Here is a 27,032-nt window from a genome sequence, read left to right on the forward strand (position 1 = left end):
TAATTCTTTTTTTTTCTTTTTGAAAGCGGTTAAAGATTTTTTTAATGCAAAAAGTGCATTAGCTGCTTTGTTTAAAAGGTGCTGCTATTTTATTTGTTCGTTCATTTATTTATTTATTTTTTTTTTTTACGCATCTAATCCTTTAGATGAGTAAAGCATATTTTATTCCTAGAAATCGGCTTAAAATGTTAAAAAATTATGTTTGAAACAATTTGCGATTTTAGCTATTTTAAAGAATATTGATCAGATACTAGAAAGTAGATATGGTTAAACGGGAAAGTAGGCTCGTTAGACGGAACTTCTTGCTGTTACAAATTTGTTTTGATGTAATTAAAAGGCTCGTCTGCTTAGTTAAGGATTTATTTTCCTTACTTTACATACTACCCGGATTATCCGGCTATTCGTTTATTCGGATTGCCTTTGGTCTCAGTTAAGAAGTTCTACTGTATTTACTTTTGCTGAGATTCAACTTGTGCAATACTAATAGAGGAATGTTTTTACACTGGTTCACGCTGACGAACTTTGTGTTAGGTTGTACTCTCTGACCACAGATTGTATGGAACGGCAAACATCCGGTTTACAGGTGGAAATGGACGCATCAGTTTTTGAGGGTGTCAGCTTTTGCAGATGTAGGTTAGCCTTAGAATTAAACAGAGTTTCATTCAAATGAGCGGAACACGCGCATCAAATTTTTGAGCAATCACGATTGCGTATTGTTTTCATTTGACTGTTTTTGACGTTACGCTGATTTTATTTTTCCGCCAGCACTCTCTGCAGCATCACCGTCGACCAGCTCCTCTTGCAAAAACCGTGTCCAGGTTGGGTCCATATCCTACACACACACGCATACATACACACACCTACACATACACACATACACACACTCATGCCTGCACACAGACACAAACACACATGCCTGCATACAAACACACACACACACACGAACGCCTACACACACACACACACACACACACACACACGAACGCTTGCTTACACGCACACGCGCGTACACGCACAGCACTGCATACACAACACTCACACACATGCATACATACACTCACACACACACCCACACACATGCGCCTACACAAACAAACACGCGCATACATACACACACACGCCCGTGATTGCGAAAAACATAATTTGAATTCTAGATGCCAAAAATTCAAATTAATTTTTTTACTTTTCTTTTCATTCAGATAGACTTGTCTTAACTAGACGTTTTCAAATTCCATTCAATCCGTGGTTGGACAGTAAATGCTATAGTAGATGAAAAGGACCGATTAGTAAGAAATATATACAACACGCTTTTGTTAAGTTATAGTTAAGACGTAGTTTTAAGACATAGTTAAGGTATCACTAGTACACAATACTATAATTTGAAATTTATTATTTTAGATTCAGGGTAAATGCATTTTTTATCAGTTGGTATTCGTCCACTAAATTAAAAGCTATCCAATTGAAAATTCCACTAATAGAACCGAACCATCCTTCTTTTTGTAGAAAAATAACCATTTTTCCTCCATTGACATCAAGTGATGAATCATTTGATTCCAGAGTCAAGACTAAAATAGCTTTGGTGTTCGATATTATGCCAAAACGGGACGAATAGGGAAATAAAGTACTAATGGAAAATAAATTACTATGGGTTTGAAGACGAAAAATGGGTCAGATTTAACGACATTAAGCATTTGATGTCTTTATAAAATGTTGGAACCTTAAGACTACATCTAACTTTCATTTCTGAACACTTTATAATATGACATCTCATCTTTTTACTGCAATTTAACGATCTATTATTTCTACGATAATGGTTATTCTGGTCTATTTTTGTGTGTGAAATAATGATAAATGTTTTTTAGGTCCGACTGGTGTTTAAAACCAGAGAATGTATTTTAAACTCAAATGTGTAAACTAACATATTTTGTAGTAAATGTACAGTAAACCCCCATTAATCCGGACCCCATTAAACCAGATTCCGTTTAATCTGGACAGCCATTTAGATGTACGTACTGTGTAAGTAAAAGGCGAGTTAGCGCAATAATGTATTTTGTAGTCGTATTTTGTTTGTAATTTTCACTTATAAAGTTTTATATTTCATCTTTTTGAATTCAAAATAAAATGATTACTGTGTACAGTAGTTTGTGTATATTAACTCAATTTATAGTTATTTTGTAAAAAGCGTACTTACATTAATACTGACACTGAATTAATGAGGTTTTACTTAGAATGCCCGAAGTTAAATTTTTGTGACGGTAGAAACTCAATTTGACGAAAATGGAACTCCAAATTTTGCGGAATGATGATAACATTGCCGAATAAAACTCCAAGATTTACCGAATGTGGAAAATTTTGCCAAAGAAGGAAATTTTGGGAGGTCACGGTGACCTCCCGTGACTTCCCATCGGGGTGCCCCTAGTTCTTTTGAGAAGCAAAGGGATGCAAGTGGACGTTTTCAAGTTTTGAGTAAAACACGTTTAAAGTTTTACTCAAAACTTTTAAACACATCCTAAATAGGCTTTCATTGAAAAGTTTTTTTAAATCATGCTGTATAACAAAACCTACAAGCGCTACTTGTACTAACCCTTGTCCCAAGACAGAGGAGAGGTTCTCCTACCAATAGTACTGGTTATCTCAACACACAATTTTTACTTTCTTCTATATCTAATATGTAGAAAAAAGTATTGGATTCGTGAAAATTTTCGAATTTCGAAGGATTCGAACGTTTTTGGAAAATGTCTGTGTGTGTGTGTGTGTGTGTGTGTGTGTGTCCGTGTGTGTGTGACCAGTTTTTTTGTGGTCGCTCTACAGCAAAAACTACCGCATGAAATCGAACGAAATTCGGTGCACATATGTGCCCTATTTGAACTTGTGCCCATTGAGTTTTGGCGTGAATTCCTCCAAGAGAGGTGGAGCAATGGGACGTTTCTTGAGTTATACGTGCCTGCTATTCCCCAGGAGGTAACTGGCGGGATCAAACAAAATTTGGTCTATATGTTGCCCTTTGAAAGGTACAGCTGCTGATTCAATTTTGGTGTCAATAGCTCAAACGGGGATTGAGCTATGGAGCGTTTTTTGTTGTCAATTGTGACTGATGTATCTCAAGAAGTAATGAACGGAATCAAACAAAAATTTTTCGACAAGTAGCCCTTAGAGGGTATAAGGGCTGATCCTATTTTGGCGTCAACAGCTAAAAAAGGGTGCGGCGCAGCATGGGGAGGGATCAGAATTATAAGAAAGATATAGAAGAACATCTCGTGATGGCCACAACATACTAGTTGGATTTTGCCTTTTACATCGCTTTGCTTCTCACTGCCTCAATTGTTTAAATATCTTTAATCTTAACTGTTATTTTAAATTGCTTTATTTCGATTTTATAAGAACATTTTTCTAGCAATGGCCTTTACTCAAGGAACTATCCCTGTTTTGTTATCTTGTGGTTTTGGGAAGACTGGGACAGTTACTAAGATTACATTAATTTTGTTAATATTTCGATAATTGGGAATCTGGCGCGGTCGTCTTATTTTTGCCGTAAATAATTTTACTTTTGTAACCCTACTGATTTTTAGTAACCCTAAGTGAATAGATGTTTCCTTTCTCTTTGTTTAGATTTGCAATTAAAAATACCTCTCGTGCAGGTGCTTTAGCCAAAAATTGACACCAATGAAGAAAGATCGCCAGATTCCCAATTATAGAAATCTTCCCTTAATTTTCCATGGAGCCAATTAACTTCTAGAGCATTTAATTTCCGCAGGCATAAAGTAAAACCCTTTATGCTAAACTGTTATGTTTACCCAAACAGCCACCGGCGTTTCAGGAAATGCAGGATATAATTTTACCATAATCAGTGTTGTGGAGATAAAATCCGTTGTGTAGGAGATAACACTATCGGTATAAAAATAAAAGTTGTAGAATGGAATATAGATAAGATATTTCGTCAAAACGTATTCGAGATTGTACTCATACTCATTTCTTAGCCATATATTTCCTTTGCGATAATCTAATCTTTGTTCTCAGATGTAGGCGCAGACGATGTTATGAGGCATGCTCCGGAAGTGTCACCCTTGTCGATCTTGCCGAGGAGTATGTCTCTTGCTGCTGACATTCACCATCCTTCCTTTCCTCATTCTCCTGAGAAGGCCAGCAGTTCCAATCTATGTTCTGCAACATCCCTACTTCTCTTACGATTTGGACTCGGAAGAAGTACCAGACAGCAAGCAGAAATGTTCTTTGCCGCGCGTCCACCCCTTCCATCCCTCGGTCTGGGAGTATATATCTCCTCCGAAACCACTTGTTTGCTCCAGCAGAAGGGGGGATTGGACGTACGTTGATCGCCAAGGCAGACTCAAGTTCAACGTCAGTGCCGTTGCTGACAGTGGATATGTGGTTGGGAGCTCCTTGAACTGTTATTGGTCCGCGATTTTTAGAGCAAAAAATGAAGAGAGTGATCTCAAGGTGGTTTATGGGAAAGAGGTATGATTTTTTAAAAATTATTATCCATAAATTTAATTTTAAGCTTCAAACGTTGTTTACTCTCTAACATTTTGTAATATGGACGCTTTTTCTTTGGGAACTAATGGAACTTAATTTTTGCAACAGTCGAATGTTGCGATTTTATTTGGTAGAATTACGGTAACCGGGTCGCACTGGCGTATTTTTTCAAAAACTGCCAAATTTGGCACTTACGACTCAATGTAAACAAAGTACTAGACTGTAAACAAAGGAAATCATCCAATAAGAGTTGACCCAAAGAAAAAGAACGGAGCTTCGGATTGCTCAAACTCACCTTAGTAACTACAACTGCTTATTAACCTTTTTCTTTCTCTGATCGCAACCGTGAAGAAGCAAAAAAAATATTGAATTTTGACATCTGGAATTCAAATTATGTTTTTTCGCAATCACGAGTGCGTGTGTGTTTGTGTCTGTGCGCAGGCATGACTGTGTGAACATGTTTATGTGTGTAGGTGGGTGGGCATGTGTGAGTGTGTATGTGCGTGTGTGCGTGTGTGTATCTGTGTGTGTGCGTATGTGTGTATGTGTTCGTGTGTGTAGGTGTGTGCGTATGTGTGTGTATGTGCGTGTGTAGGTATGTGCGTATGTGTGTGTATGTGCGTACGTGTGTGTATGTGCGTACGTATGTGTATGTGCGTACGTATGTGTATGTGCGTGCGTGTGTGTAGGTGTGTATGTATGTGTGCGTATGTGCTTGTGTATAGGATACGGACGCAACCTGGAGACAGTTTTCACTAGAAGAGCAGCATTGGAAGGGGCCGGTTGACGGTGGTGCTGCAGAGGGAGGCTTTGTGAGCAATGTGATTGCTCACAGAAAATGCATTAAAATTATTTTTTCCTTTTTAAGATATTGCAAAATATGGAAAGAAACCAAAGATTAAGCTTTTTTTTAATAGAACTATTTTATTTTTCTTACTTTGAAATTAAGTTTACAGAAAAGACAAATGAGAGGTAACTTTTTTCAAGATGTTAACGTAAACGTGGGAAGATAAAGCGCAGTATCAACAGAAATGAATTTTGAGACATAAAAGAAACGTGTTTTGTACTCGATATTAACAATAGCGAAATGATGAAATTCGGCTGTTTTTTTCAGTGGAAAGCAAATAAACAAGCTTGGACAGGAAAGTAAAAGTACAACGCATGACAAAAATGCCAAAAAATGTAAAAAATTAAAATTTGCGATACTGCTCTTTACGTTCCCATTGCAGTGTAATATTAAACTCATTTTTTCCTTGAATTTGATGAATTTTTTAATGAAAATAATATTAAAAAACGAGGTGTATGAAAAGAAATGAAATATCACGATGTACGTAATGTGAACGAAAAGGTTCATGACGTACAATGGTGTTACACTTTTTATCAACATGTTTAATTTCCTAAGGAACATTATAATGAAACAAATTCTACCAAAATTACACAGCATAAGTTGGATAGAACACGATATTAGTCTGAAATAATCTGAGAAAAAGCCATTAAAAATACTTAATGTTTGATTAAGACTTAAAACGATCAACTAAAGAAGTTAAATCACATCAAAAGATCCATTCAGAGGACGTTATCATGACTAAAATTATAATTCTGACTTACTGAATAAGTAATTACGATAATTAAAATATTTTAAATTTAAGATAGAACAATAAAACATGAAGGAAATGATTTACTACGAACACATTCCAAAAAATATCCAAAAGGTATGAATAATATAAATAACTAATTTTTGAATCTATAACTTAAAAAAGTTAAAAGTGACAAACCTTTCACGATGTAAAATTTCCTAAAATGTTTCGAAGATCTAAAATTTGAAAAAATACAATGTGTTGCCAATTTTCAGAAAAAAATCACCTTTGAGAAAATTAAAAATATTTCTCTATGGAAAAAAGAGAAATTTATTGGACAAGAGAAATTTATTGTAAAGGCGAATTCTGAAATGGTTGATTGGCCAAACGAATAGCTAATCGGCTTTGGTCTAGGGTTACCATGATTTCTCCGTCACCAAGGTAAGGTAGCGGTTACCAGAATGAATCGCCACGACCCGGTTACCGTAATTCTACCCTTTTATTTTCAAGCATTTACCTGGGAACCACATGAATCGTGTGATAATGAAAAAAAAAAGCAAATTGGTAACAATCAAACAGCATATTGAGAAATTTTTTGGCGCATAAAATCTTTCCCCTCGTCTCTCCATTATCGAGGTATAGGGTCTTAAAGGAACAGTTTCAGAAAATTTAAAGACTTGGCGGAAAATTGAAGGTGCCACGTGACTTCATCGTCTGCATGTAGAAAGGTTGCGCAAAGGCATCAATCTTCAAAGCGTGTAAAAGAAGTTGTCCAGTACTTACCGAAACTCACTAAATTTGGCGACGTTTCTTAAAGTTTTAACAGAGTTTAAGACCTTATATTTCGATAACGCGGAACCGAGTTCAAATAATGTATACGTCAAAAAACATGTTACATCGCTCTTTTGATTGTTACTTAAATATTTAACATTATTACACTATTGAAGCAATTCCCAAAGTGATACACATGGATCCCCAGCAGAGCCGGACACGGGGGGGGGGGGGCAAGCCGGGGTTCTTGCCCCGGGTGACAACTTCAGGGGGCGGCAATTTCGAGTGGCGCTTCCAGGGGCAGACTGGCCCACCGGCCTGCAGGCCGGTGCGTCCCTCTCTCCCTTCTTCTGTACGCAATTGCAACTTCTTTTTTTTTTTTTTTTTGAGCAATCACGATTGCTTATTGTTCTCATTTGACTGTTTTTGACGTTCCTTTGATTTTTCCCACCGCCACCCTCCGCACCCTGTCACCGTCGATCAGCTCCTCACCATGCTGCTCCTATTTAGCGAAATCCGTCTCCAGGTTGCATCCATGTCCTACACACACGCGCATACATACGCAGCTACACACACACACATACACATACCCCTACACACAAACACACATACCCCCACACACACGCCTACATACACACACTTGTGATTGCGAAAAACATAATTTGAATTCAAGATGTCAAAGTTCAAATTAATTTTTTTTTTTTTTTTTTTTTTTTTTTTTGCACCCTGCTATTTTTATATATATTTTATATATATTTTTTACAGCTATATTTTTAAGCTGTCTACTAATCTGGCTCTGAGCTTTTGTCGGACGTCTTTTCATCCATAAGCTCATTTTTTACGTTCTTCTATATCTAATATATAGAAGAAAGTGGATTCGTGCAAATTTTCGAATTTCGAATTTTGATGGATTCGAACGTTTTGAGGTGTGCTGAGTCCATTTCGACTATTTTTGGAAAATGTCTGTCTGTGTGTGTGTGTATGTGTGTGTGTATGTGTGTGCGTGTGTATGTGTGTGCGTGTGTATGTGTGTGCGTGTGTATGTGTGTGTGTGTGTCCGTATGTGTCACGTCTGTGTGTGACTAGTGTTTTGTGGCCGCTCTACAGCAAAAACTACCGCATGAAATTGAACGAAATTTGGTACACATATGTGCCCCTATGTGAACTTGTGCCCATTGGTTTTTGGCGCGAATTTCTCCAAGGGGGGGTGGAGCAATGGGACGTTTTTTGAGTTACGCGTGCTTGCTATTCCTCAGGAAGTAACTGGCGGAATCAAACAAAATTTGGTCCATATGTTGCCATTAACAAGAACAGATGCTGATTCAATTTTGGTGTCAATAACTCAAACGGGGGTTGAGCTATGGAACGTTTTTTGTCGTCAATTGTGACTGCTGTATCTCAAGAAATAATGAACGGAATGAAAGAAAAATTTATCAGCAAGTAGCCCTTAGAGGATATAAGGGCTGCTCCTATTTTGGCGTCAACAGCTAAAAAAGGGTGCAGCGCAATCGAACGTTCTTTTCTTTTTCCCATTGTGAGTGCCATATCTTAAGTAGTAATGCTACGTTCTGGTTGAAATTTGGAATATATGTGAATCCATACGCAAACAGGCTTTGGTTCAATTTTGACTCCAATCGCTCCAGGAGGTGTTGATTTTTTTTTTTTTTTTTTTGCGAATAAAAATAGCTTTATTAATGCAACAATAAGGAAGATAAATCGTAATAGATTGTCGTCTGCGTATTTCTCGTGATTTTAATTGTTTGGAAATGATCGGAAATATTATCTCAATGATTTAAAATTTTTAACTGTTGCCATCTTATGTTTGTTAACAAATAAAATATTTGTAATTAATTCAAGCAAGGCTTTTAAAATAACTTTCAATTTTCGCTCCTTGCTTTGCTTTTGCAATGATTCAGACATTGGGGTGGTCGTCAAGTTTTTGCATGTGTAATTTTGTTTTTGTTGGGAATATTGCTTCCTCGTCAAGCATGGGGAGGGATCAGAAAAAGGAAAAATATAGAAGAAAGTTTCGTGATGGCCACAACATACTAGTTTGCATTGAAAAAGGAGTTCCTTGTTACGTCGAAACACGTGTCGTAGTAATCTACAATTTGTGCTTTTAGACGTTGTTGTTTCTTACTTTACTGTTCGCCGTTGTTGAGTCACGTGACTTGAGCTTTTTGTCCAAGCTTCTTCTTAGCCAATGATTGGACTTGATCCCTCAGTTTTAATTCATGCTCTAAGATTACAGCTACAGGTATACATTTCAACAACCGTTTAAAACCTTTCTTAAATACTATAATGTTGCGTAAAATCGTCTTTGAAAAAACTTGTGACGTGTTTTGCTTCCATCAGTTTCTGTCCATCAGTTTGTGTGCATGTAACGCGTAAATAATGCGTTTGCGATCATATGTTCCTCATGTGTGTATATGTGTGATTCCTGCTTCTTGTCTTCCCCTCTAATACTCTTTAAAGTGTTGCACAAGAGTTTAGACTCAGTCTGTATAAATTCCAAAGCATTTACGACTCCTGCACTTTCCTTTTGTTAGAAGTCCCATTCTGAGCTCAATGCCTGCTTACCGTGTAATTTCAAAACATTCCCTCCAGATTCCTTTGCCAGAAGAGGGCCTCACGCTACCAACTTCAGTAGAGATCGTCAAAGTGGTGTGCCGAAACTTCGCCTCCTTCGAAATCTACGAGAACGTCCACGCCCACATTCGCAACGTCACTCTCAGCAGCCCCTCATCCCTCCAGCATCCGGTCAACGTCCTCATCTTCGGGATCGATTCCCTGTCCCGGACAGCATTCATCCGACTCCTGCCCAACACCTACCGCTACCTGACGGAAGTGCTTAACATGACAGTTTTCAGAGGCATGAACAAAGTGGGGGACAACACTTATCCGAATCTCATCGCTCTACTTACAGGTGGGAACCTTAGAGCAGGCATTAGTAAATGGAGGGAGCAAGTCCAATCATTGACTAAGCAAAACGCTTGGGCAAAAACTCAAGTAACGTGATTCAACAACGACGAATGGTTGACACATTTTGCATGAAACTGGCGAATGAACCTGATTTCTTCCAATGCTTTTCTTTAAAACCTATCACGTGACTTAGAATCTTTGCTGCAAGAATGAAAGTCTTCGCTCCCTCCATTTTATCTCTTCTCAATGGCGAGAACCTTAGAGCAGGGATGTAATGATGTAAGGTAGAGAGCGGGAAGCTCTCCACTCTTGAAGCAAGGATCACAAGTCACATGACAGATTTTGAAAGTATTAGAAGTAATCTGGCTAGTTTTACGCAAAACGTGTCAACCATTCGTCGGAGTTGAATCATGTGACTTGGTATCTTTACCTCCGCTTTTCCTACGTCCATGAAAGGACTTGCTCCCTCCAGTTACTAATCCCGACTCTAAGCTGAGAACCTTATGGGGTACCTTACTTTATGGGGTTATTTGATCTTGTGCTGTTGTTTATTTTATTTTGTTTTTATTTATTTTTTTTATTTTATTTTATTTATTTATTTATTTATTTATTTTTTTTTTTTTGAACAATACTCATAGCTCGGAAAACATCGTCAATTTGCCACCCTGGTTTTGAAAAATATGTGAAATTTTTATGCATCATAAAAACTAATCACTATTTTAAGGAGGTTCAGTTTGAAATTTCTCATATATGTCACTTTCATCATTTCATTCTGCTTTAGCTGGAATTTGAGCTACAATAGCCTTATAAGTAAGTATCTCGGAAGTGGCGTCAACAATTATAGAAATTTGAAATACTTCTCTGCTCCAAAACTTAATGAAAAATAAAATAAATAAACCCATTATCACTTGTCCTATGGATTTATGAATCATCACTAAATGTTGATTGACTTCGGAATGTTGAAGAAATTTGTTCAAGAAAGGAGCTGAGTTGAGAGTCTATAGAAATTTTGTGAATCACAAAGTATTGCTCGCTTTAAGTGAAGTTTACTCGTTTAAAACTAGTTGTGCTCCTATAGACTTCACATTTGCTCCAACTAAGTAATTCTGATGTCTTCGATAAATTCGGATTATCGCTAGGACTCGCTACAAGCGAGTTGTTCGACTGTATAAAGTTTAATAATTTTGAAAATTTGGAAAACGTTTACTTACATGGGATGACTCCTATTACTGTTCGTTCTCGAAAGCAAAGACTACCCTTCAGGACAGATTCCATTTAAAAAAGGGGCGATAGGTTGAGGATGGGCACTTTTCGCTCGCACTTGCTATCTCATTCTTTTTCAACGCTACATTGGAAGAACAGTTGAACACGTTATTTTGCACCTTCGGGTTTTCCTACCTATTTTGGTAAAATGAAAGCAGCCCTGACGCATGCGCAAATCGGTGCAAGGTCTCGGCTAAGGAAAACAAACAGTATAAGATACCACAAAGTAACAGAAGAAAACAGCTGTTTCCGTTTCATAAATAAATTATTTGCTCTTCCAAAATAAAACCGTCATATTGGGTGACTTTATCCCATACCTACAACTTTTATTTTTGTCTCGAAATTAGTTGTGAATAATTACTTACTATTCGTAAACTTAGTAGAAGTCGCTAAATTATCAAAAAATGGCCAGTTCGGGTAATCCAGCAGAATTGCCTCATGACAGCTTGCGTGTGATGATATTTCATGTCAATAAGAAATATCGACCTATTGTTTTCTTTTGTCAAACAAATCGTCTATTTTACGCCTAAATGTTAACAGTAATGTGAATAGAATATGCTTGGTATTTTCTCCGAAAGTTTTAAAAGTCTGCTTTACTGCAAAGCTAATACTACTTAAAAAATGACAAATTCATTTCGTAATCTAACGAGAAAAAAATTGTTAAAACTAAATTTTTCTGCGAAGTCTCAGATCAGTTGCATAACAAGGAATCGAAAGAGCGGGCAAATGCAAAACATAAATAATCTACAGGTTGATGTTTCTAAAAATAGCATTTACGTAAAGAAAAAGAATTGATATAGCTGTTGATGAAAATGAAACAGAGCCAGTCGAGGGCTGGAGAATGACTTTCTCCCAGTTGGAAAGATGCCACGAAAATAAGTTACTCGAACTAATTATTGGAGACAATGAAGCGTAATTGAGGAAAAAAAAGAGAGAACACTTGTACTTTAATTGGTGTAGTAATGGTACCAAAATAACTGTGCTTATAGCATATGTTTTCTTGGGCATTTATTCATACAGAAGCTAAACAGCTTCATACACAGGCAGGCGGACTGGGTCCTGCAGGAGGGCGTCAACCTTGGCATCCAAAGGGCGAAAAAAAAAAAGGTGCAAAAAAAAAAGTCCAAAAAGGAAGAAAAAAAAGGTGCAGTAAAAATATATAAAAAAGGGAAAATAAAAAAGAAAGAAAAAAACGATGGTACACAGGTTTACGAGTTTAAAGAAAAAAAAAGTCATGTGAAGTCGCACAAGTTTGTGAGAGCAGAAAAAAAAAGGAAATTGCACAAAAATATTAAAATATATATATAAATTTAATAAAAAAACTTTTTAGATAAATAAAAGGTGTTCAGGCTTGAGGGCGCAAGGGTGCATAGGCGGGAGGGTGCATCGGTCCGATGGTCCGGCCGGCCTGTCCGCCCCTGTATGCAGGATGTCCAGGAAAGCCTTCCTGGTTTCAAAATTAAATGTCTCAAAAACAAAGGCCGATATTTTGATAAAATAAACGGTATGTTTATTGTGAAACCCATAAAAATCATGTACAGAAACTTGGAAATTAGTAACAAAAATTGCCAATAGGGGGCACTGCATGCTGTAATTGCAATAAAACTCCCCATAAATAGTGCTGCGAAGGGGTTGGACGATAATTTCTAGCGTAAACGTAAGTACCTCTGAGAAGCAAAACTACTGCTGAATCGACTAACCCCTTCGCAGCACTATTTATGAAGGTTTCTATTGCATAATTAGCGTGCAGCGCCTCCAAGTTTCTGTACATGCCTTTTATGCGCTTCACAATAAACATACCGTTTATTTTATTCCAATATCGGCCTTTGTTTTCGAGATATTTAATGTTGAAATCAGGGAGTCCTTTCCTGGACACCCTGTACATAGAGAACAACATACATACAACATAGAGATGTGTACAAACAGGGACCGATTTACACACCTGGGTACCCCGGCACTGACAAATATGGTGCCCCCCCCCCACACACACAAAAACTATGAAGGTAAATGTTGGATGTTATTTTGATAGAAAGAAAACTTTAAAATATATCGATTTCATACGAAAAAAGTTAATAATTAAGATGTTTTTCAAAGAAATCATTTAATATAAATCTAAAATAAATTTACGGTTTTCATGCTAGAAAATTTTTTACAGTCGGAGATGGAAAAACTATGATACAAATGGTAAAGGTAAATCATAATGTGCTTTCTGCGCATCAATGATTCTTTATATATTTTCTCCTTTGTTTTCTTGTAGTAAATTCTTCTATAATGTCCTCCATAATCATGTTTTAGGTCAAAATTCCTTCTATTGATAATAGAGCTAATGAAGATAATTTACTACCAGAAATACGCAAAGGACCCTTAATTCTCTTCAATAGCGAAAATGATCGTTCTGCACAACAATTGGCTAATATGCTTTCATTTAATAAAAACAATTGTCAAATGACAAAATTTTTTTGTTCCCTTTAGTTGGAGGCCCCGAACACTGGTCCCTAAAAAAAATGATGACAGAAATTTGGTGCCCCCTTTCCTTTGGTGCCCCGGGCCCGAATGCCCTGACGTAAATCAGTCCCTGTGTACAAAGCGCCTTACCTCCGGGCACACACAAGGAAGATTTTACAACACAAGAGAAGGAAGTAACACCCAGGGCACCGGTGGGAATTCAACCCGCGACCTCCGGCTTAGAAGACGAAGCTTCTACCACACAGCCAAGGATGGTTCCTTCTTAAGCATTCAACAGATTATTTTTAAAACTATACTATTATGTCGTGAGAGAATATCAATTTCGTACAGTAGAACCTCTTTCGTCCGGATTTCCAGATCAAATTTGCAGATTAAAAAAAATATGTTCGCATAGATAATTTTAAATAATGATAGCGAAGAATGTAACTATGAGTTCGGTACTTTGGAGGAACAGAGTTGTACACCAACCCGCCACTGCAGGCGGCTAATCTAGCAGCGTTCGCGACTAGTTATCTATACAGGGTGTTTCTGTTTCACCTGCAAGACCTCTATTTCCGCAACCGTTAGTCCTAGATGCATACTTTCAATTGTAAAAATGTTCAAAATCAGATGCAGAGTTGAGATGTTAAAAGTTCGAAGCAAAAAAAAAAGAAAGAAGTCAAAAGTGCAGAATTTAACTTTTTATACGGACCCTAGGTTCCCTAACTTATATTTAGGACTTAGGGAAAGTATCTCCATTTAAAAATAATTTCAACATTAAAAGTTTTACATTAGTACGATCAATATTCACCGAGATATAAAACGCAGGGTTTTGTGACTTACACCATTTTACACTCGCCGTCAGTAACACTTATCGGGAGGAAACATAGCGGCTAACTTAGTGTCCAGTCATTAGGGCCGTTTCCATGGACACTTTCGACCCCGGAAAAAACCTGCTTTTAAACGCATTCCGGTTATTAGCGAGTTTTATGTGGAATCTTTCTACTCCTGCTAGCTTGAGTGAAAGCGGTGTTTTTACCCGGAATGCATTACGCGAAACAAGTTCGTCTATTAGCCGCTAAGGATGCTGGGTAAAAACCGCTTTCTCTGGTATAATGGGAGAACCTCTTTTTACATGGAAACGGGGAATTTTTCAATCGGTTTTTTTGCGGAGCCAGAGCGGGGATGAACCGGGTCGAAAAGTAAGTTGTGAACGCGGCTAATGAGTGCTCAAAACAGGGGTGTAGGGTGCATGGAATATGCGATAATTTTTGACTTCAAAATATTGTTAGGGATAGTTAGTAAGTATATGTATGAAAACAATTTCACAATAAATTTAGTTAACTTGAACTTTTATTCGGAACACATTTTTCCTGCCATTTCCGAGATGTAATCGAAAACCAGAAAATTTGGGTTCCCCTTTCCACCTTTAACCCCCCCCCCCCCCCAGGGTCGGGGATTTTCAGTATATTTACTTATTAATTACTTACCAGCACTTCCTCATTATTATTCGTAATAAGGAAGTGCTGGATTTCTCCACTTCCTCAGTTCATTTTCGTTAAATAATGCAGTGGGTATGGAGCTCTAATTCATACTGCATATACGTAGTTCTGCAAAACTTGGTAAGGGGCTGTCCATAAATGATGTTACACTTTTTCTCAACATTTTTGACCCTCTCCCCAATTGTCACAAAGTACTTTTCATAAACTAATTTTTATAAACATATTCGTATTTTTAATAATGCTTGATGTCACACTTCTTACTTTTTCCTTCCCCCTTGTCACAAAGTCGCAATTTTACGACCCCCCCCCTCCCACACCTTAAACATCATTTGTGTTGTAGTAATCTACAAATACTTATTTATTGTCCATCAGGATTGTCGAATTCTTTGAAGAAAGAGGAAGTGCGCGATCCTTTCGAGTCAGTTTGAAATCTGTAAATGGCAAACGTTACATTTTTTACCATGAAAGTGCGTGTTTGAAATTCTGTAACTTTTGATTGATTGAATAAAATATAACAAAGTAGCGTATCAAACTGAAGGAAATTTAAAGCTCTACAAGATTGACGTTGACAATTTTCATGAATACTTATCCTGGGAGGCACAAGAAGCAAATGTTTGACAAAAAAAGAGAATTTTTTCCGAAAATCATCGATTTTTCGTAACATATAATCGGAAAATTATTGGAAATTTGACAAATATGTGTAGAAACAGTTTCATAGTAAGTTTATTTACCTTGAACTTTTATTTTAAACGCATTTTTTCCACCGTTTCCGACATTTCTCGAAAAACCCAAAATTTTCTTCTAGGGCTCGACCGATGGCATTTTTTGGCCGATGGGCCGATGCCGATTGTTGGCCGATTGTTCAAAGATGGCCGATGGCCGATGGCCGATTGTTTTCCTCCAAATGGCCGATTGCCGATGGCCGATGTTGTTGGCCGATAGCAAAAAAAAAAAAAAATCTAACAGAAATAAATTGATAAGATTGTCAGGTTTAAAGAATCATTGATTCATTTCATTTTACTTTCTTTCGACGAATAAGGAATTGTAATCACAAAATATATATATCAGATTTCGACCTAAATTTATATTTTACGATCACCCAATTTAAACTTCACAAGTTTTTTCGGCACATCTGTACATGCATATGTACCTAAGAACATATAGATGACCGAAATTTCCATTTTGAACTCATCCTTAGTTAATTATCGCAAACTCACTTGTGATGTGATGTCTTCATCCGCGTAAAATTGCGTCACTCAAAAACGTTATGAAATAGTAAGTTGAAAACTCATACGTACGTAGTATGATCTAAAAGTTTGAGGCAAGCTGTATAAAACCTTACCCTGAATAGTTCACATTACCGAAGCACATTTATCTACAAAATTGTCACTTTGAACGACTATGCACTTCTGCCAACGTTCGTATAGCTTTTAGAAGCACTGGCAGCCTGTTTCGCAACTTCCTGTAAGGCTTTAACTTCATCGTGAGGAGGAAGGCGACTTTCATGCTGAGGATGCACGGTTTGGTTTGTCAATACTCTGATATGACAAACAAATAACATAACGTTTCGTCGGACTTAGCTCCGTATGACTTTTACCTATTCCCTGCAAAAAAGATTTGCATGGACGCCGCTTTCTTCCGTCAGGAGAAGATAAAGCTTCATCACAGAAGGTAGCGAAAAATGGCTTCCATGAGTGTTTCCAAAAGTTATATGAACGCTGGAAGAAGTATCATAGTCCCTCATGGCGACCTTTTGAAGGTGGATGTGCTTTGGTTATTTGAATTATTCTGGGTAAGGTTTTATACAGCTTGTCCCCCGAACTTTTGGATCGTAGTACGTACAATCTGTATAGGGTGTAGTTATGTTTTTCCTTTTTTGACTGCTGTATGATGGAAGACAAAAAACAACCAAAAAAAAAAAAGAAAAGAATAAAATAAAGAAAGAAAGAAAAAAAAGGAAGAAAAACAAAGAGACTGTTTAATAACCAATTGATTTTTTAAATTGAACATATAACTAAGATTTCAGTAATATTGTCAAAATGTATGGATTTAGGTACATTAAACATAGTTAAAAAACATTAAATTATGTTTTATCATTAAAATGAAAATTAAGAATAAAACTATAATACCGTCAACAAATGACGTAATTAAAGTGGAAAAATTGCACGTAGACATTTTTAGTCATCAAATTAAACAAAAAAGGTAACAGATAAATTTCAATATTAAATCATATTAGGAATATTTTTATATTTATTTAAAATTTATGAATAGAAAAGTTTGCATTTTTCATAAAAGCAATAAGAGTGACATAAATTTTGCTGAAAAAAGAAATAGCCATGAAAAGAGCAAGGTTCTTAAAACGCAACTACAGTAAACAAACTCAATATTTACACCAAGTTAATAACTGAATACATATACTACTTGATCTGATGTTTGCACACGTAATATTGAATAATTTGATTGTTTAATCTTTTATGAAGCACTACGAACAAGTTCAAATTAAATTTTTCAATTTAACAATAATTTTCTGAAATTTAAAAAATTGCATAATAGAAAATCCTTTAAACTTTTCTAACATATTATTAAAAATATGATGAAAACGAAAATAACTTATTCATTGATTTTATATAAATACATAAAAATAGTTACTTATAGCAAAAAAAAATCGATCGCTATTCATGATGCAAAAAAGATTTCGCATTACGAAATATAGGTGAAACAAATATAAGAAATACTCAAAATGACATTTCATGACCAAAATAAATAATTGTTAAATATGTAAGAAATGCTTGACACGACGAGGGTGGGTTAGGAGGGTCACCCTTTGATTTTGGGGTAACTCACAACATTAAACTTTTTGGCCTCATTTTTTTAGTACAGAACCGCTACCACCAACGCCTCGGAAGAGTTTCTGAAACTACTTCAGCACTTACGAAGAAAAAAATCAAAAGTCCCTTTGATTTCCGAATTATGTCACTATTCAAAACGTCTTTAATCAATTTTGTTAGATTAATTCTCTAAATTTTTCCTAAACAAAAAATAAAGCTTGAAAAAAAAAAAAACCTCTAATTTTATGAATGGTGTTACTTTTAAACAACTCAAAAGTACAACTACAGTTTAATTTCAGAAATTGAGGGGGTGGGAGGAGAGGCACGCAAGGTGTTCTCGGAAATACAAAAAATAGTCGTAAAAAATAGAGTTCAAAGTAATCATAAACATTGAGCAGAAACTTGCACCCGAGTTTGTTTCGACGCGCAGGCGCGATTTAAAATATAGCAAATATTGCAATTGCACGAGAGGCCCCATAACCGTAGGGGCCCGAGTTACAAAAATGCTTATGATAAATGTTTTACATTTTCTATGATAGAGAAATAGGGCCCCAAAATGTATTTCGACGGGCCCCAAACTTGTAGCTCTGCAGAAGCAATACAAAAAAGACTGCATTACTGAGATTCATATTACAAATATGGAAAAATTAAAAATTACCGTCGGTTCAACGAGAATCTAACAAAATGAAACAAAACCGGTTTCGCCATCTCATATTTGTTTCCATGGTCTCCAATTCGGCAATATATCAACAAATGATCGTCAGTCTGAGGCGCTGTATTAGTTTTGCCTTGAAATAAGTAATTAATAGCTACAAAACATGAGTAAATAGGCTTTTTAGAACATCCGATTGAAAACAAGAAGGGAATTGCACAACTGGAACGTATGCACATCCCACACGCGAAAATTTAGCCTTCTACAGCTTACCATTTTTGAGTTATGACTTATGAGAGATACTTACGTACATCCAACCGCAAGAAACAACGCAATAATTAACTTGTTTGGTACCTAAATGCAGTATTAAAAACTCTTTCAGGAGTGATTAAAATAAAAATTCATACTGAAATTTAAGTAAACAATTTTATGTGAAAACAATAACTCACTTTACTTTGTATTAAAAAGTAAAACAACAAAGGTCCTTTTTTTTTCCAAAAACATCGGCCAAGTCCTATTTTCTTCCCCCTCCCTCCCACCTTTAGCTCACCCCCCAGGGTCGGGGATTTTTAGTATGTTTACTTACTAACTACCCTTAACAATATTCTGAAGTCAAAAATTATCGCATATTCCATGCACGCTACAATGTGTTCATTGACTGGACTATAGGTTTTAAATTATATGTATGCATAGAGTGTTTTTCCAAATTGTGAGAGCTTTTGTAGCTTTTGCGTATCATGGCATAACTTAGCATTCATTTTTGAATAACAATGAAAAATAAAAATACTTTGTTTTTTTGCTTCGACAACCTGTCATTCTTCTGAAAGGGCGTTATCTCATCATTTGCATGGTCCCTTAAAACTTAGAACTCGAATATCTCTTTGAGTTTTGGTCGCACAAATGCCAAGTGTTTTGTGTTACTAATATTTTTCAATGAAGATTATTTCCTAAAGCATAAGTTAAGGGACCTAATGCCCGTATAAAAAAATAAATTTTGTATTTTTTGACTCATTTTCTTTTTTGCTTCAAACTTTCAACACCTTAACTCTTCATGTGATTTTGAACAATTTTGCAAGTGGAAATATGTATCTAGGACTAACGGTTGCGAAAATAGAGATCTTTGCAGGTTAAACAGGAACACCCTGCATTTATGTTTTTTTTTACATAAAGCTGTATGTCTATAGTATTTGTGTACATGTGCTTTTGTTTGTGTATTTACACTTTACACACGCATCTCTGTGTCTCTTCTTAACAGTAACTACATAAAATAAGTAAAAACGCCGAGATTTACATTTTCTATGGATTGTTTAAAGGTGACAAAGCTTATGGTGGCAGCTTGCCGGACTATACAGATGGTTTCGACGCCTTCCCTCTCATATGGAAGAACTATTCATCGGCCGGATATGCCACGATGTTCGCCGAAGATTTCCCGGATTTCGGGCTCTTCACATATCTGGCAACGGGGTTCAGGAAAGTCCCAACACATCATTACCTGAGACCTTTCTGGCTGGCTGTCAAAGAATCTCCCCTCCTCAAGCTCAGCTCTCACCTCTGTTATGGACCGACACCACTGCACTGGTTGCAAGTATATTGTTAGAACTATATTACTCAAAAACTCTGTCAAAGTCTTGTAAATAACCGCATAAAGAGCTTTCAATATTATGAAACATGCAGTTTTATTAGAACGATTCGCAACATACTCTACTACAGTCTACATGCAAAATTTCAACCTTCTCCCATACTGTCTTTGAGTTATGCGAGATACACATGCACGTACATAAGCACGCACGCACATACATACGCCATACGCACATATCGCAGCTTGAAAAGAATCGTGACGCAACTCAAAAAAAAGCAACTTTTTAGGAGACCATTTTTAAAATTGTCGTTGTTAAAATTGTTGATTTTTAATTTATTGCTGTTTCATTAGTAGAAATTCCTAATTATTATAATGACCCTTACAAATGGTTAATGCTATTCTTTTTGTTTATTTCATGCAGTTTTTGTGCTAGATTTTCACGGTTCCAAAAAATTTTGATCAAATTTAGTTCAAATTAGATTATAATCAAAGTTGCTATCTACCGGCAACTTTGCCATCTACGTCTTGTGACTTTAATACATATAAAAAATAAATCTTTTAGAAGTATTATCAATTAAAAATCCCATTCTCGTTTTTTTCCCCCTTTCTTTCTTTCTTTTTCTTTTCTTTTTTTTCTTTTTTGAGTTGTATCACTATTCTTTTCAAGCGACGATATACAGACGTCACGAGAAAACTCGTTGTAATTAATTCTGGGATCGTCAGAATGGAAAGGAATTTTTGCCGTCCATGTCGTCGCCTCATAGCAACTGTAAGACATCTAATCCCAAGAATGACACTAAGGTATCCTATTGTTGTTCTGAGGCGACGATGGGTGCTCTTAGGCACATGTGCACGTGCGGTCGGGTTTAAAATATTACTCAACATTTATTCAGGGGTGAGTAAAACGGAAATTAAGGTCGAAACTTGAGAGAAAAAATGTTTACTATTACTTCCTGTACTATGTAAAAGGAAGAAAAAAGAAATTATATATATATATATATATATATATATATCAAACATTTCTTTAAAAAATATTTATCTTTATGAGTGCAGGACTTAATGGACACTCTGTAATTTAATGTAGCAGTATATAAAGAATAAAATTTTACAGCAAAAACCTTTTGTGATTGGTTTAAAAATAATCTAATTTTATTTTAATTATTTATTGTTTTCAGGTTGATTATGTCAACAAATTTGTGTCCAGGTATGAAGACAGAAAAGTTCCATACTTTGGTTTTTCGTTTCTTGCTGAACTTAGCCATGAGTACATATCACCAATTGCTTCAGCGGACGATTACTTTATGAAGTTTTTCAAGTCCCTGTCTGACAGAGGATATCTCAAAAACACAGTTTTCATTGTGATGTCAGATCACGGCCACAGATTCGATCCCATCAGAAAAACAGAGGTAGGGGACAATTTTTCATCACTGTAAAAATCCAGTGTTAAACAAGATCCTGATCTAGATTTTGACGGTATAATCTTATTTTAGAATTTTAATGATATAATAAGAATATGCTTTGATGATATCATAGGAATACGCTTTAATGACATAACATCATATTAGATTTTAGTAATATAATGAGAATAATTTAATGATATACTAAGAAGACACTTTCACTATATAATATCATTTTAGAATTTTAACGATATAATAAGACTACGCTTTAATGATATACCATTATTTTGGAATATTAATGATATAATGAAAATGTGATTTAATGGTAAAATAACTAAATACTTTAACGATATAATATCATTTTATAATTTTCATAAGTGGAGGGTTTAACGACGTAGATCATTTTAGAATTTTAATGATATAATAAGAATACGTTTTAATGATATCATAAGAATACTTTTTAACGATATGACATCATTTTGGAATTTTAATGATATAATGAGAAAATGATTTAATGATATTATAAGAAGACACTTTAACGATATAATATCATTTTAGAATTTTAATGAGCTGACGGTTTAGCGGTATATATCATTTTAGAATGTTAATGATGTATAATGAGACTACGATTTAACGATATAATATCTTATTAATAATTTTAATAAAATGAGAGTATCATTTAACGGTGTAGCGATAGATCATTTTAGCATATTGCTTATGTAATGAGAACACAATTTAATGATTTAACATCAAGTTACAATTTTAACGATGTATCGAAGATATAATATCAATTTTGGATTTTAGTAACATTATCAGAATACGAGTTATTGATGTGGTTTCATTTTAGAATTTTAACGATACACTGTAAAAACGATTCAGAAACGTTCCTGGAAAATAATAGGCAGCTGATGTGCCCAATTTCTTCCAGTAACCTATCTTGGAAAAATCAGGAACATTTTCCGCTAAAAGTCAGTAACCTTTCTGAAATTAACCTTGAAACTTTCTGAAGAAATGCGAAATCTCCCCTGTTAAATCCAGTCATGTCTCTAGAACCTTCCTGAAAGAATAAGTAGGTTTAGGGTTATTGATTAGAACCTTCCTGATTTATATACCAAGAAAGCTCCATAAAAATCAGAACAAACCACGGCCAAAGCTAGGCAAGAAGGAACCAAGCATATTTCTTGCATGCATTTCCTGCATTGCAAAGTTGTAGCTATCCATTGACTTTTTCGCACGCATTGGAGCTTACACAATCTGGACAGGCCGTAAGCAACCTTAGGCCGATACACTTAATACGCACGTTCATTCAATCTTTAAACTGGTTGCAAAAAATATTTTCCACAACAGTGAAAAGTCTGCACGCGTGCAACTTGTAGCGATTCAGGAAACTTTTTTGTGAAGATACTTGTTTTTACGGAGAAATAGGTAAAAACGTGTGAAATCCCGAGACGTTCCACTGAAATAACCAGTAACGTTTCGGAATTTTTTTACAGTGTATAATGAGAATACGATTTAACGATGTATCATTTTGGAGTTTAAATGATATAATGAAAACTGAAACACTTTTAGTTATGTCGATGATACCCTCTACAACACCTTACAGGCTTTGTCACAATTGCGAAAAACATAATTTGAATTCATAATGACAATTTTCAACTTATTATCAATACTTGTATCTGAACTTTATTCAAATTTTTTGGACTACAGCTAGTGATTGCAATATCGGTATACCGGTACACCAAATACCGGCATTTCGAGCAATTTTGTAATACCGGTATTTGCTGAGGTAAAATACCGGTATTTTCGATATTAGCGGAAAATAATGAATAGTTTCAATTAAAGAATTTTTAATTTAACTTATTAAATATCTACTTATATTTTAAACTAGTGATACCCGCACGGCTTTGCCCGTAATAGAAAAATCAAAAGGTCTTTTGGTTCGCCTGTATATTTACAAATAATGTATGGTGAATTTTTTCGCCAGTTAACTTGTACCCATCTTACGGTTCCACGTTATGATAATTTCGTATCTCGCCAATTGGCTTGTGCCCATGTTACGGTTCCACGTTATGATAATTTCGTAATTTATGATAGTTTTTTTTCTTAAAATTGGAATAGAAAAAGAACCACATCGAATTTTCGAAACATCGCTTCGAGGTGCACACCCCCATGCTGCAAACTAACTTTGTGCCAAATTTCATGAAAATCGGCAGAACGGTTTAGGCGCTATGCGCGTCACAGACATCCTACAGATATCCTACAGACATCCTACAGATATCCAGACATCCAGACATCCTCCGGACAGAGAGACTTTCAGCTTTATTATTAGTAAAGATGTACGTTTCTTTTTCCACGATACAGAATCAAAATCAATCTATTGATGTAAAATTTAGGCTTCAAAAGCACGAAATTATAGAATATCATTAAACAAAAGCAGCAGAAAGATAGAAAAATGATGTTTCATTACTAGATAGTGAGATGCATCACACTTTTGTGCGTTTTTGTACATGTTTTCGTTTTTTCTATTTCAATGATCACACACTTTCCTTTCTGTGAACGTTTATTTCGAGTGTAATTTCGACTGTATTCTTTACTAATAATAAAGCTGAAAGTCTACTTGGATCTATGTCTGTCCGTCTGTCTGGATGTCTGGGTCTCTGTGACGCGCATAGCGCCTAAACCGTTACGCCGATTTTCATTAAATTTGTCACAAAGTTAGTTTGTAGCATGGAGGTGTGCCCCTAGAAGCGATTTTTCGAAAATTCGATTTCGTTATTTTTCTATTCCAATTTTAAGAGAATTTTACCGAGCAAATCATCACAACGTTGAATAGTAAATTACGGAATTATCATAACGTGGAACCGTAACATGGGCGAGCCATTTAACATAGCAAATTGGCGAGAGATTCATCATCCATTATTTGTAAATATACAGGCGAGCCAAATGACCTTCTAATTTTCTACTACGGACAAAGCCGTGCGGGTACCACTAGTTGCTCTATAAAGAAATTTACTATAACCATCAACTGTAGTAATACTTAATGCTTTTATATATATATATATGTTTGTCTCAACTGTACATAATTATAATTGTAAAGAATTTTGAAAAAATAGCGAAAACGAATAAAAGAAACTAACAAGATCAAATTTACTCAAGTTAATTGTAAATTTCAAACCAAAGGGCTAATGACAAAAATCAAACGTAAACCTCCCCTGCTCAAGAGAAAATGATGTTAATATTGGAAAAGTATCGTCTCTTGGGAAGAAATTACAACTAGGTATACATCTAAAAAACATGTATAATAATAATATACACAATACAAAAGAAACACACACACAAAATGATTTTTCTAAAAACAACAGTTAGAGGACAGTATTCTGCCGTGTGCAGGTAAAGGGCAGTAACTGCCAATTTTCATTTTTTTTTTTTTTTTTTTTTTTTTTTTTTTTTTTTTTTGCATTTTTGTCATCTATTCTACGTTAGCTTTATTGTAGAAGCTTATTAGGTTTCCGCTGAAAAAAATGCTCGAGAAAAAGCGTCTAATTCCAAGATTTCCCTATGGCTAATATTAAATCCGACACACAATTTCTGCCAATATCTCGAATAATCATTTCCGCAGATACTGCCGTTTATCTGCAGACGGCTGCATTGTAGACAATTAGTGGAGATGTATCGCGCATCGTTAGCAGTACAACCAATCTGCGTGAATTCAGAAAGAGTATTTTTAACTGTAGAAAAGTTGAGCACACCTAGCAACTGCGCCTGCTTTTTCGAAAGCTATTCATTGAAGGAATGCGTAGTAAAAAACCGCAAAAAAGCTTTTTGCCGAAAAAAAAATAAGATCATGCTTCTATGTTTTGTCATTAACCAGCATGATTCGATTTAAAATTATTCGTAAAGCATGGAATTTGATAAAGAATGACGAAGATCTCACGTAGCGATTGAAACAAACATTCTAGAGAAGTAATAAATTAGATTGAAAATAAGTGTTTTTATCTTTGAATATTGAACTGTTTCACATAGAAGGTTGCTTTAACCGTTACGGCTTAAATGCCCGCACATGTTTCTCTTTTAATTGAACACTTAAAATTCAAAACCAAAACCAGTTGAACTGAGTCCGTTTTTAAGTGTAATTTTTCGAACGTAGACAAAATGTATTTTTTTTTCAGCAGAAAGCAGAGTAGTAGAAAATGATTTCTTACTAATGAAGTTGATAATAATTTTAATGTTTTACATCGTGTTCGCGCAAATAAAAAAAAAAGGTTTACGGGGTGAAACTCGTAGTTTTAATTTGGCGTAGTATTTTTTCATTTGTACAAAAGGTCGAACACTGCTATTAGAAACATCTACATTTCAGCATACAATGAAAATGTTTTTCTGCAGAAAAAGGATCTCCTTGAGGTAAATCTAATATTTTTTTATGCTTACATTATGCTGAGTGGTCTGGATGTAGTTAAAGCTTAAAAAAAAGATCACCCTTCGATTAACAGTCAACTTATCCGAATGATAACTGTAGCCTGCATAAAGGAGTCGAAACACCAAGTAGCATTCCCACTGCATTTATTTTATCACGTGTGTATGTTGTGAGTACATATAATGCGTAATATTAATGTAAATTTTATATTATGTCGGATAGCCCAAGCTTGCTCGAAGTTCAGATAGTTTAAAGCCGAACGCTCTACCGAAAAAAACTTATCAATTTAACCGAACAACTAAGTTCAGTGCTTTTAAGCTTTATTAAAATATAAACACACACACACACACACACACACACACACACACACACACACACGCACAGGCTATTATTATATTTTTTTTTTCCAAAAGCGACGTAAAAAATTGGAAAATTGTATTAGAACTTTGCTTTAAAAAAAAAATCTGCATAAGAACTTCAAGCTGCATCAAGGTTTTGAAACAGCAAGAGGCGTTTCCGAAAACTTGGTTTTTCGACCGTAAGTCTATTTTTCGTCATTAGCCAGCCTGACAAGTTTTAAAATGAGAGGGGAAAAATATATAAGATAAGATATTAAAGAGAAATGTTTTTATTTTTGAAAATATTTACAATTTGTTACCGCAGGCTGCTTGAACCGTTATGACTTAGATGGCAGCACGTGTTCATCGTTTAACAGCACGGTTAAAATACAAAATAAATTGAACTATGCTCTTTTTTAAGCGTAGTTTTTGTTGTTTTGTTTTAGTTGTTTTTTTTTCCTGCCAAAAAACCTGTTTTAAAGAACCAGGATGAGGTTTTCGGTCAAATTTATAACTTTAACTTGCACGACGACCGACAGAGTTGAATAACTTGATCGGCAGAGCGTTCGACTGGTAACCAAGAGAATGCGTGCTCGGGCCCACGTCCGGACAATCTGCATCAATAAATTAGAGAAACATCGCACCTTACATGAACACTTAATAAAATGAATAACAAATGTGAGGGAATAGAATAAATGCGAAGGAAACGCTCCTTGCTGTTATGAAAACTTGATGCAACGTGATGCTAAATAACGTTTGCATAATAAGGCTTTTTTTTTTTCGTTTGTTTGTTTTTAAAGCTTGGGCTTCAGAAAGCTTTTTGCTCACCAAGCAACCACTTCACTTTGAAAAG

General features: G+C 35.5%; 1 protein-coding gene across 3 annotated transcripts in view; it reads left to right on the forward strand.

Moving 5' to 3' along the window:
• The window catches only part of LOC129227305 (uncharacterized), a 65,497-nt gene that overhangs the window by 26,469 nt on the left and 11,996 nt on the right, over positions 1-27,032 (forward strand). For all 3 annotated transcript variants that reach the window (XM_054861846.1, XM_054861845.1, XM_054861847.1), the window contains exons 2-5: positions 4,018-4,473; positions 9,447-9,765; positions 19,765-20,036; positions 21,206-21,436. In XM_054861846.1, coding sequence (XP_054717821.1) covers positions 4,045-4,473; positions 9,447-9,765; positions 19,765-20,036; positions 21,206-21,436 — 1,251 coding nt within the window. In that variant the 5' untranslated portion in view covers positions 4,018-4,044. The remainder of the gene's footprint in view (positions 1-4,017; positions 4,474-9,446; positions 9,766-19,764; positions 20,037-21,205; positions 21,437-27,032) is intronic.

Source organism: Uloborus diversus, chromosome 8, assembly GCF_026930045.1.
Source record: "Uloborus diversus isolate 005 chromosome 8, Udiv.v.3.1, whole genome shotgun sequence".
Lineage (NCBI taxonomy): Eukaryota > Metazoa > Arthropoda > Arachnida > Araneae > Uloboridae > Uloborus > Uloborus diversus.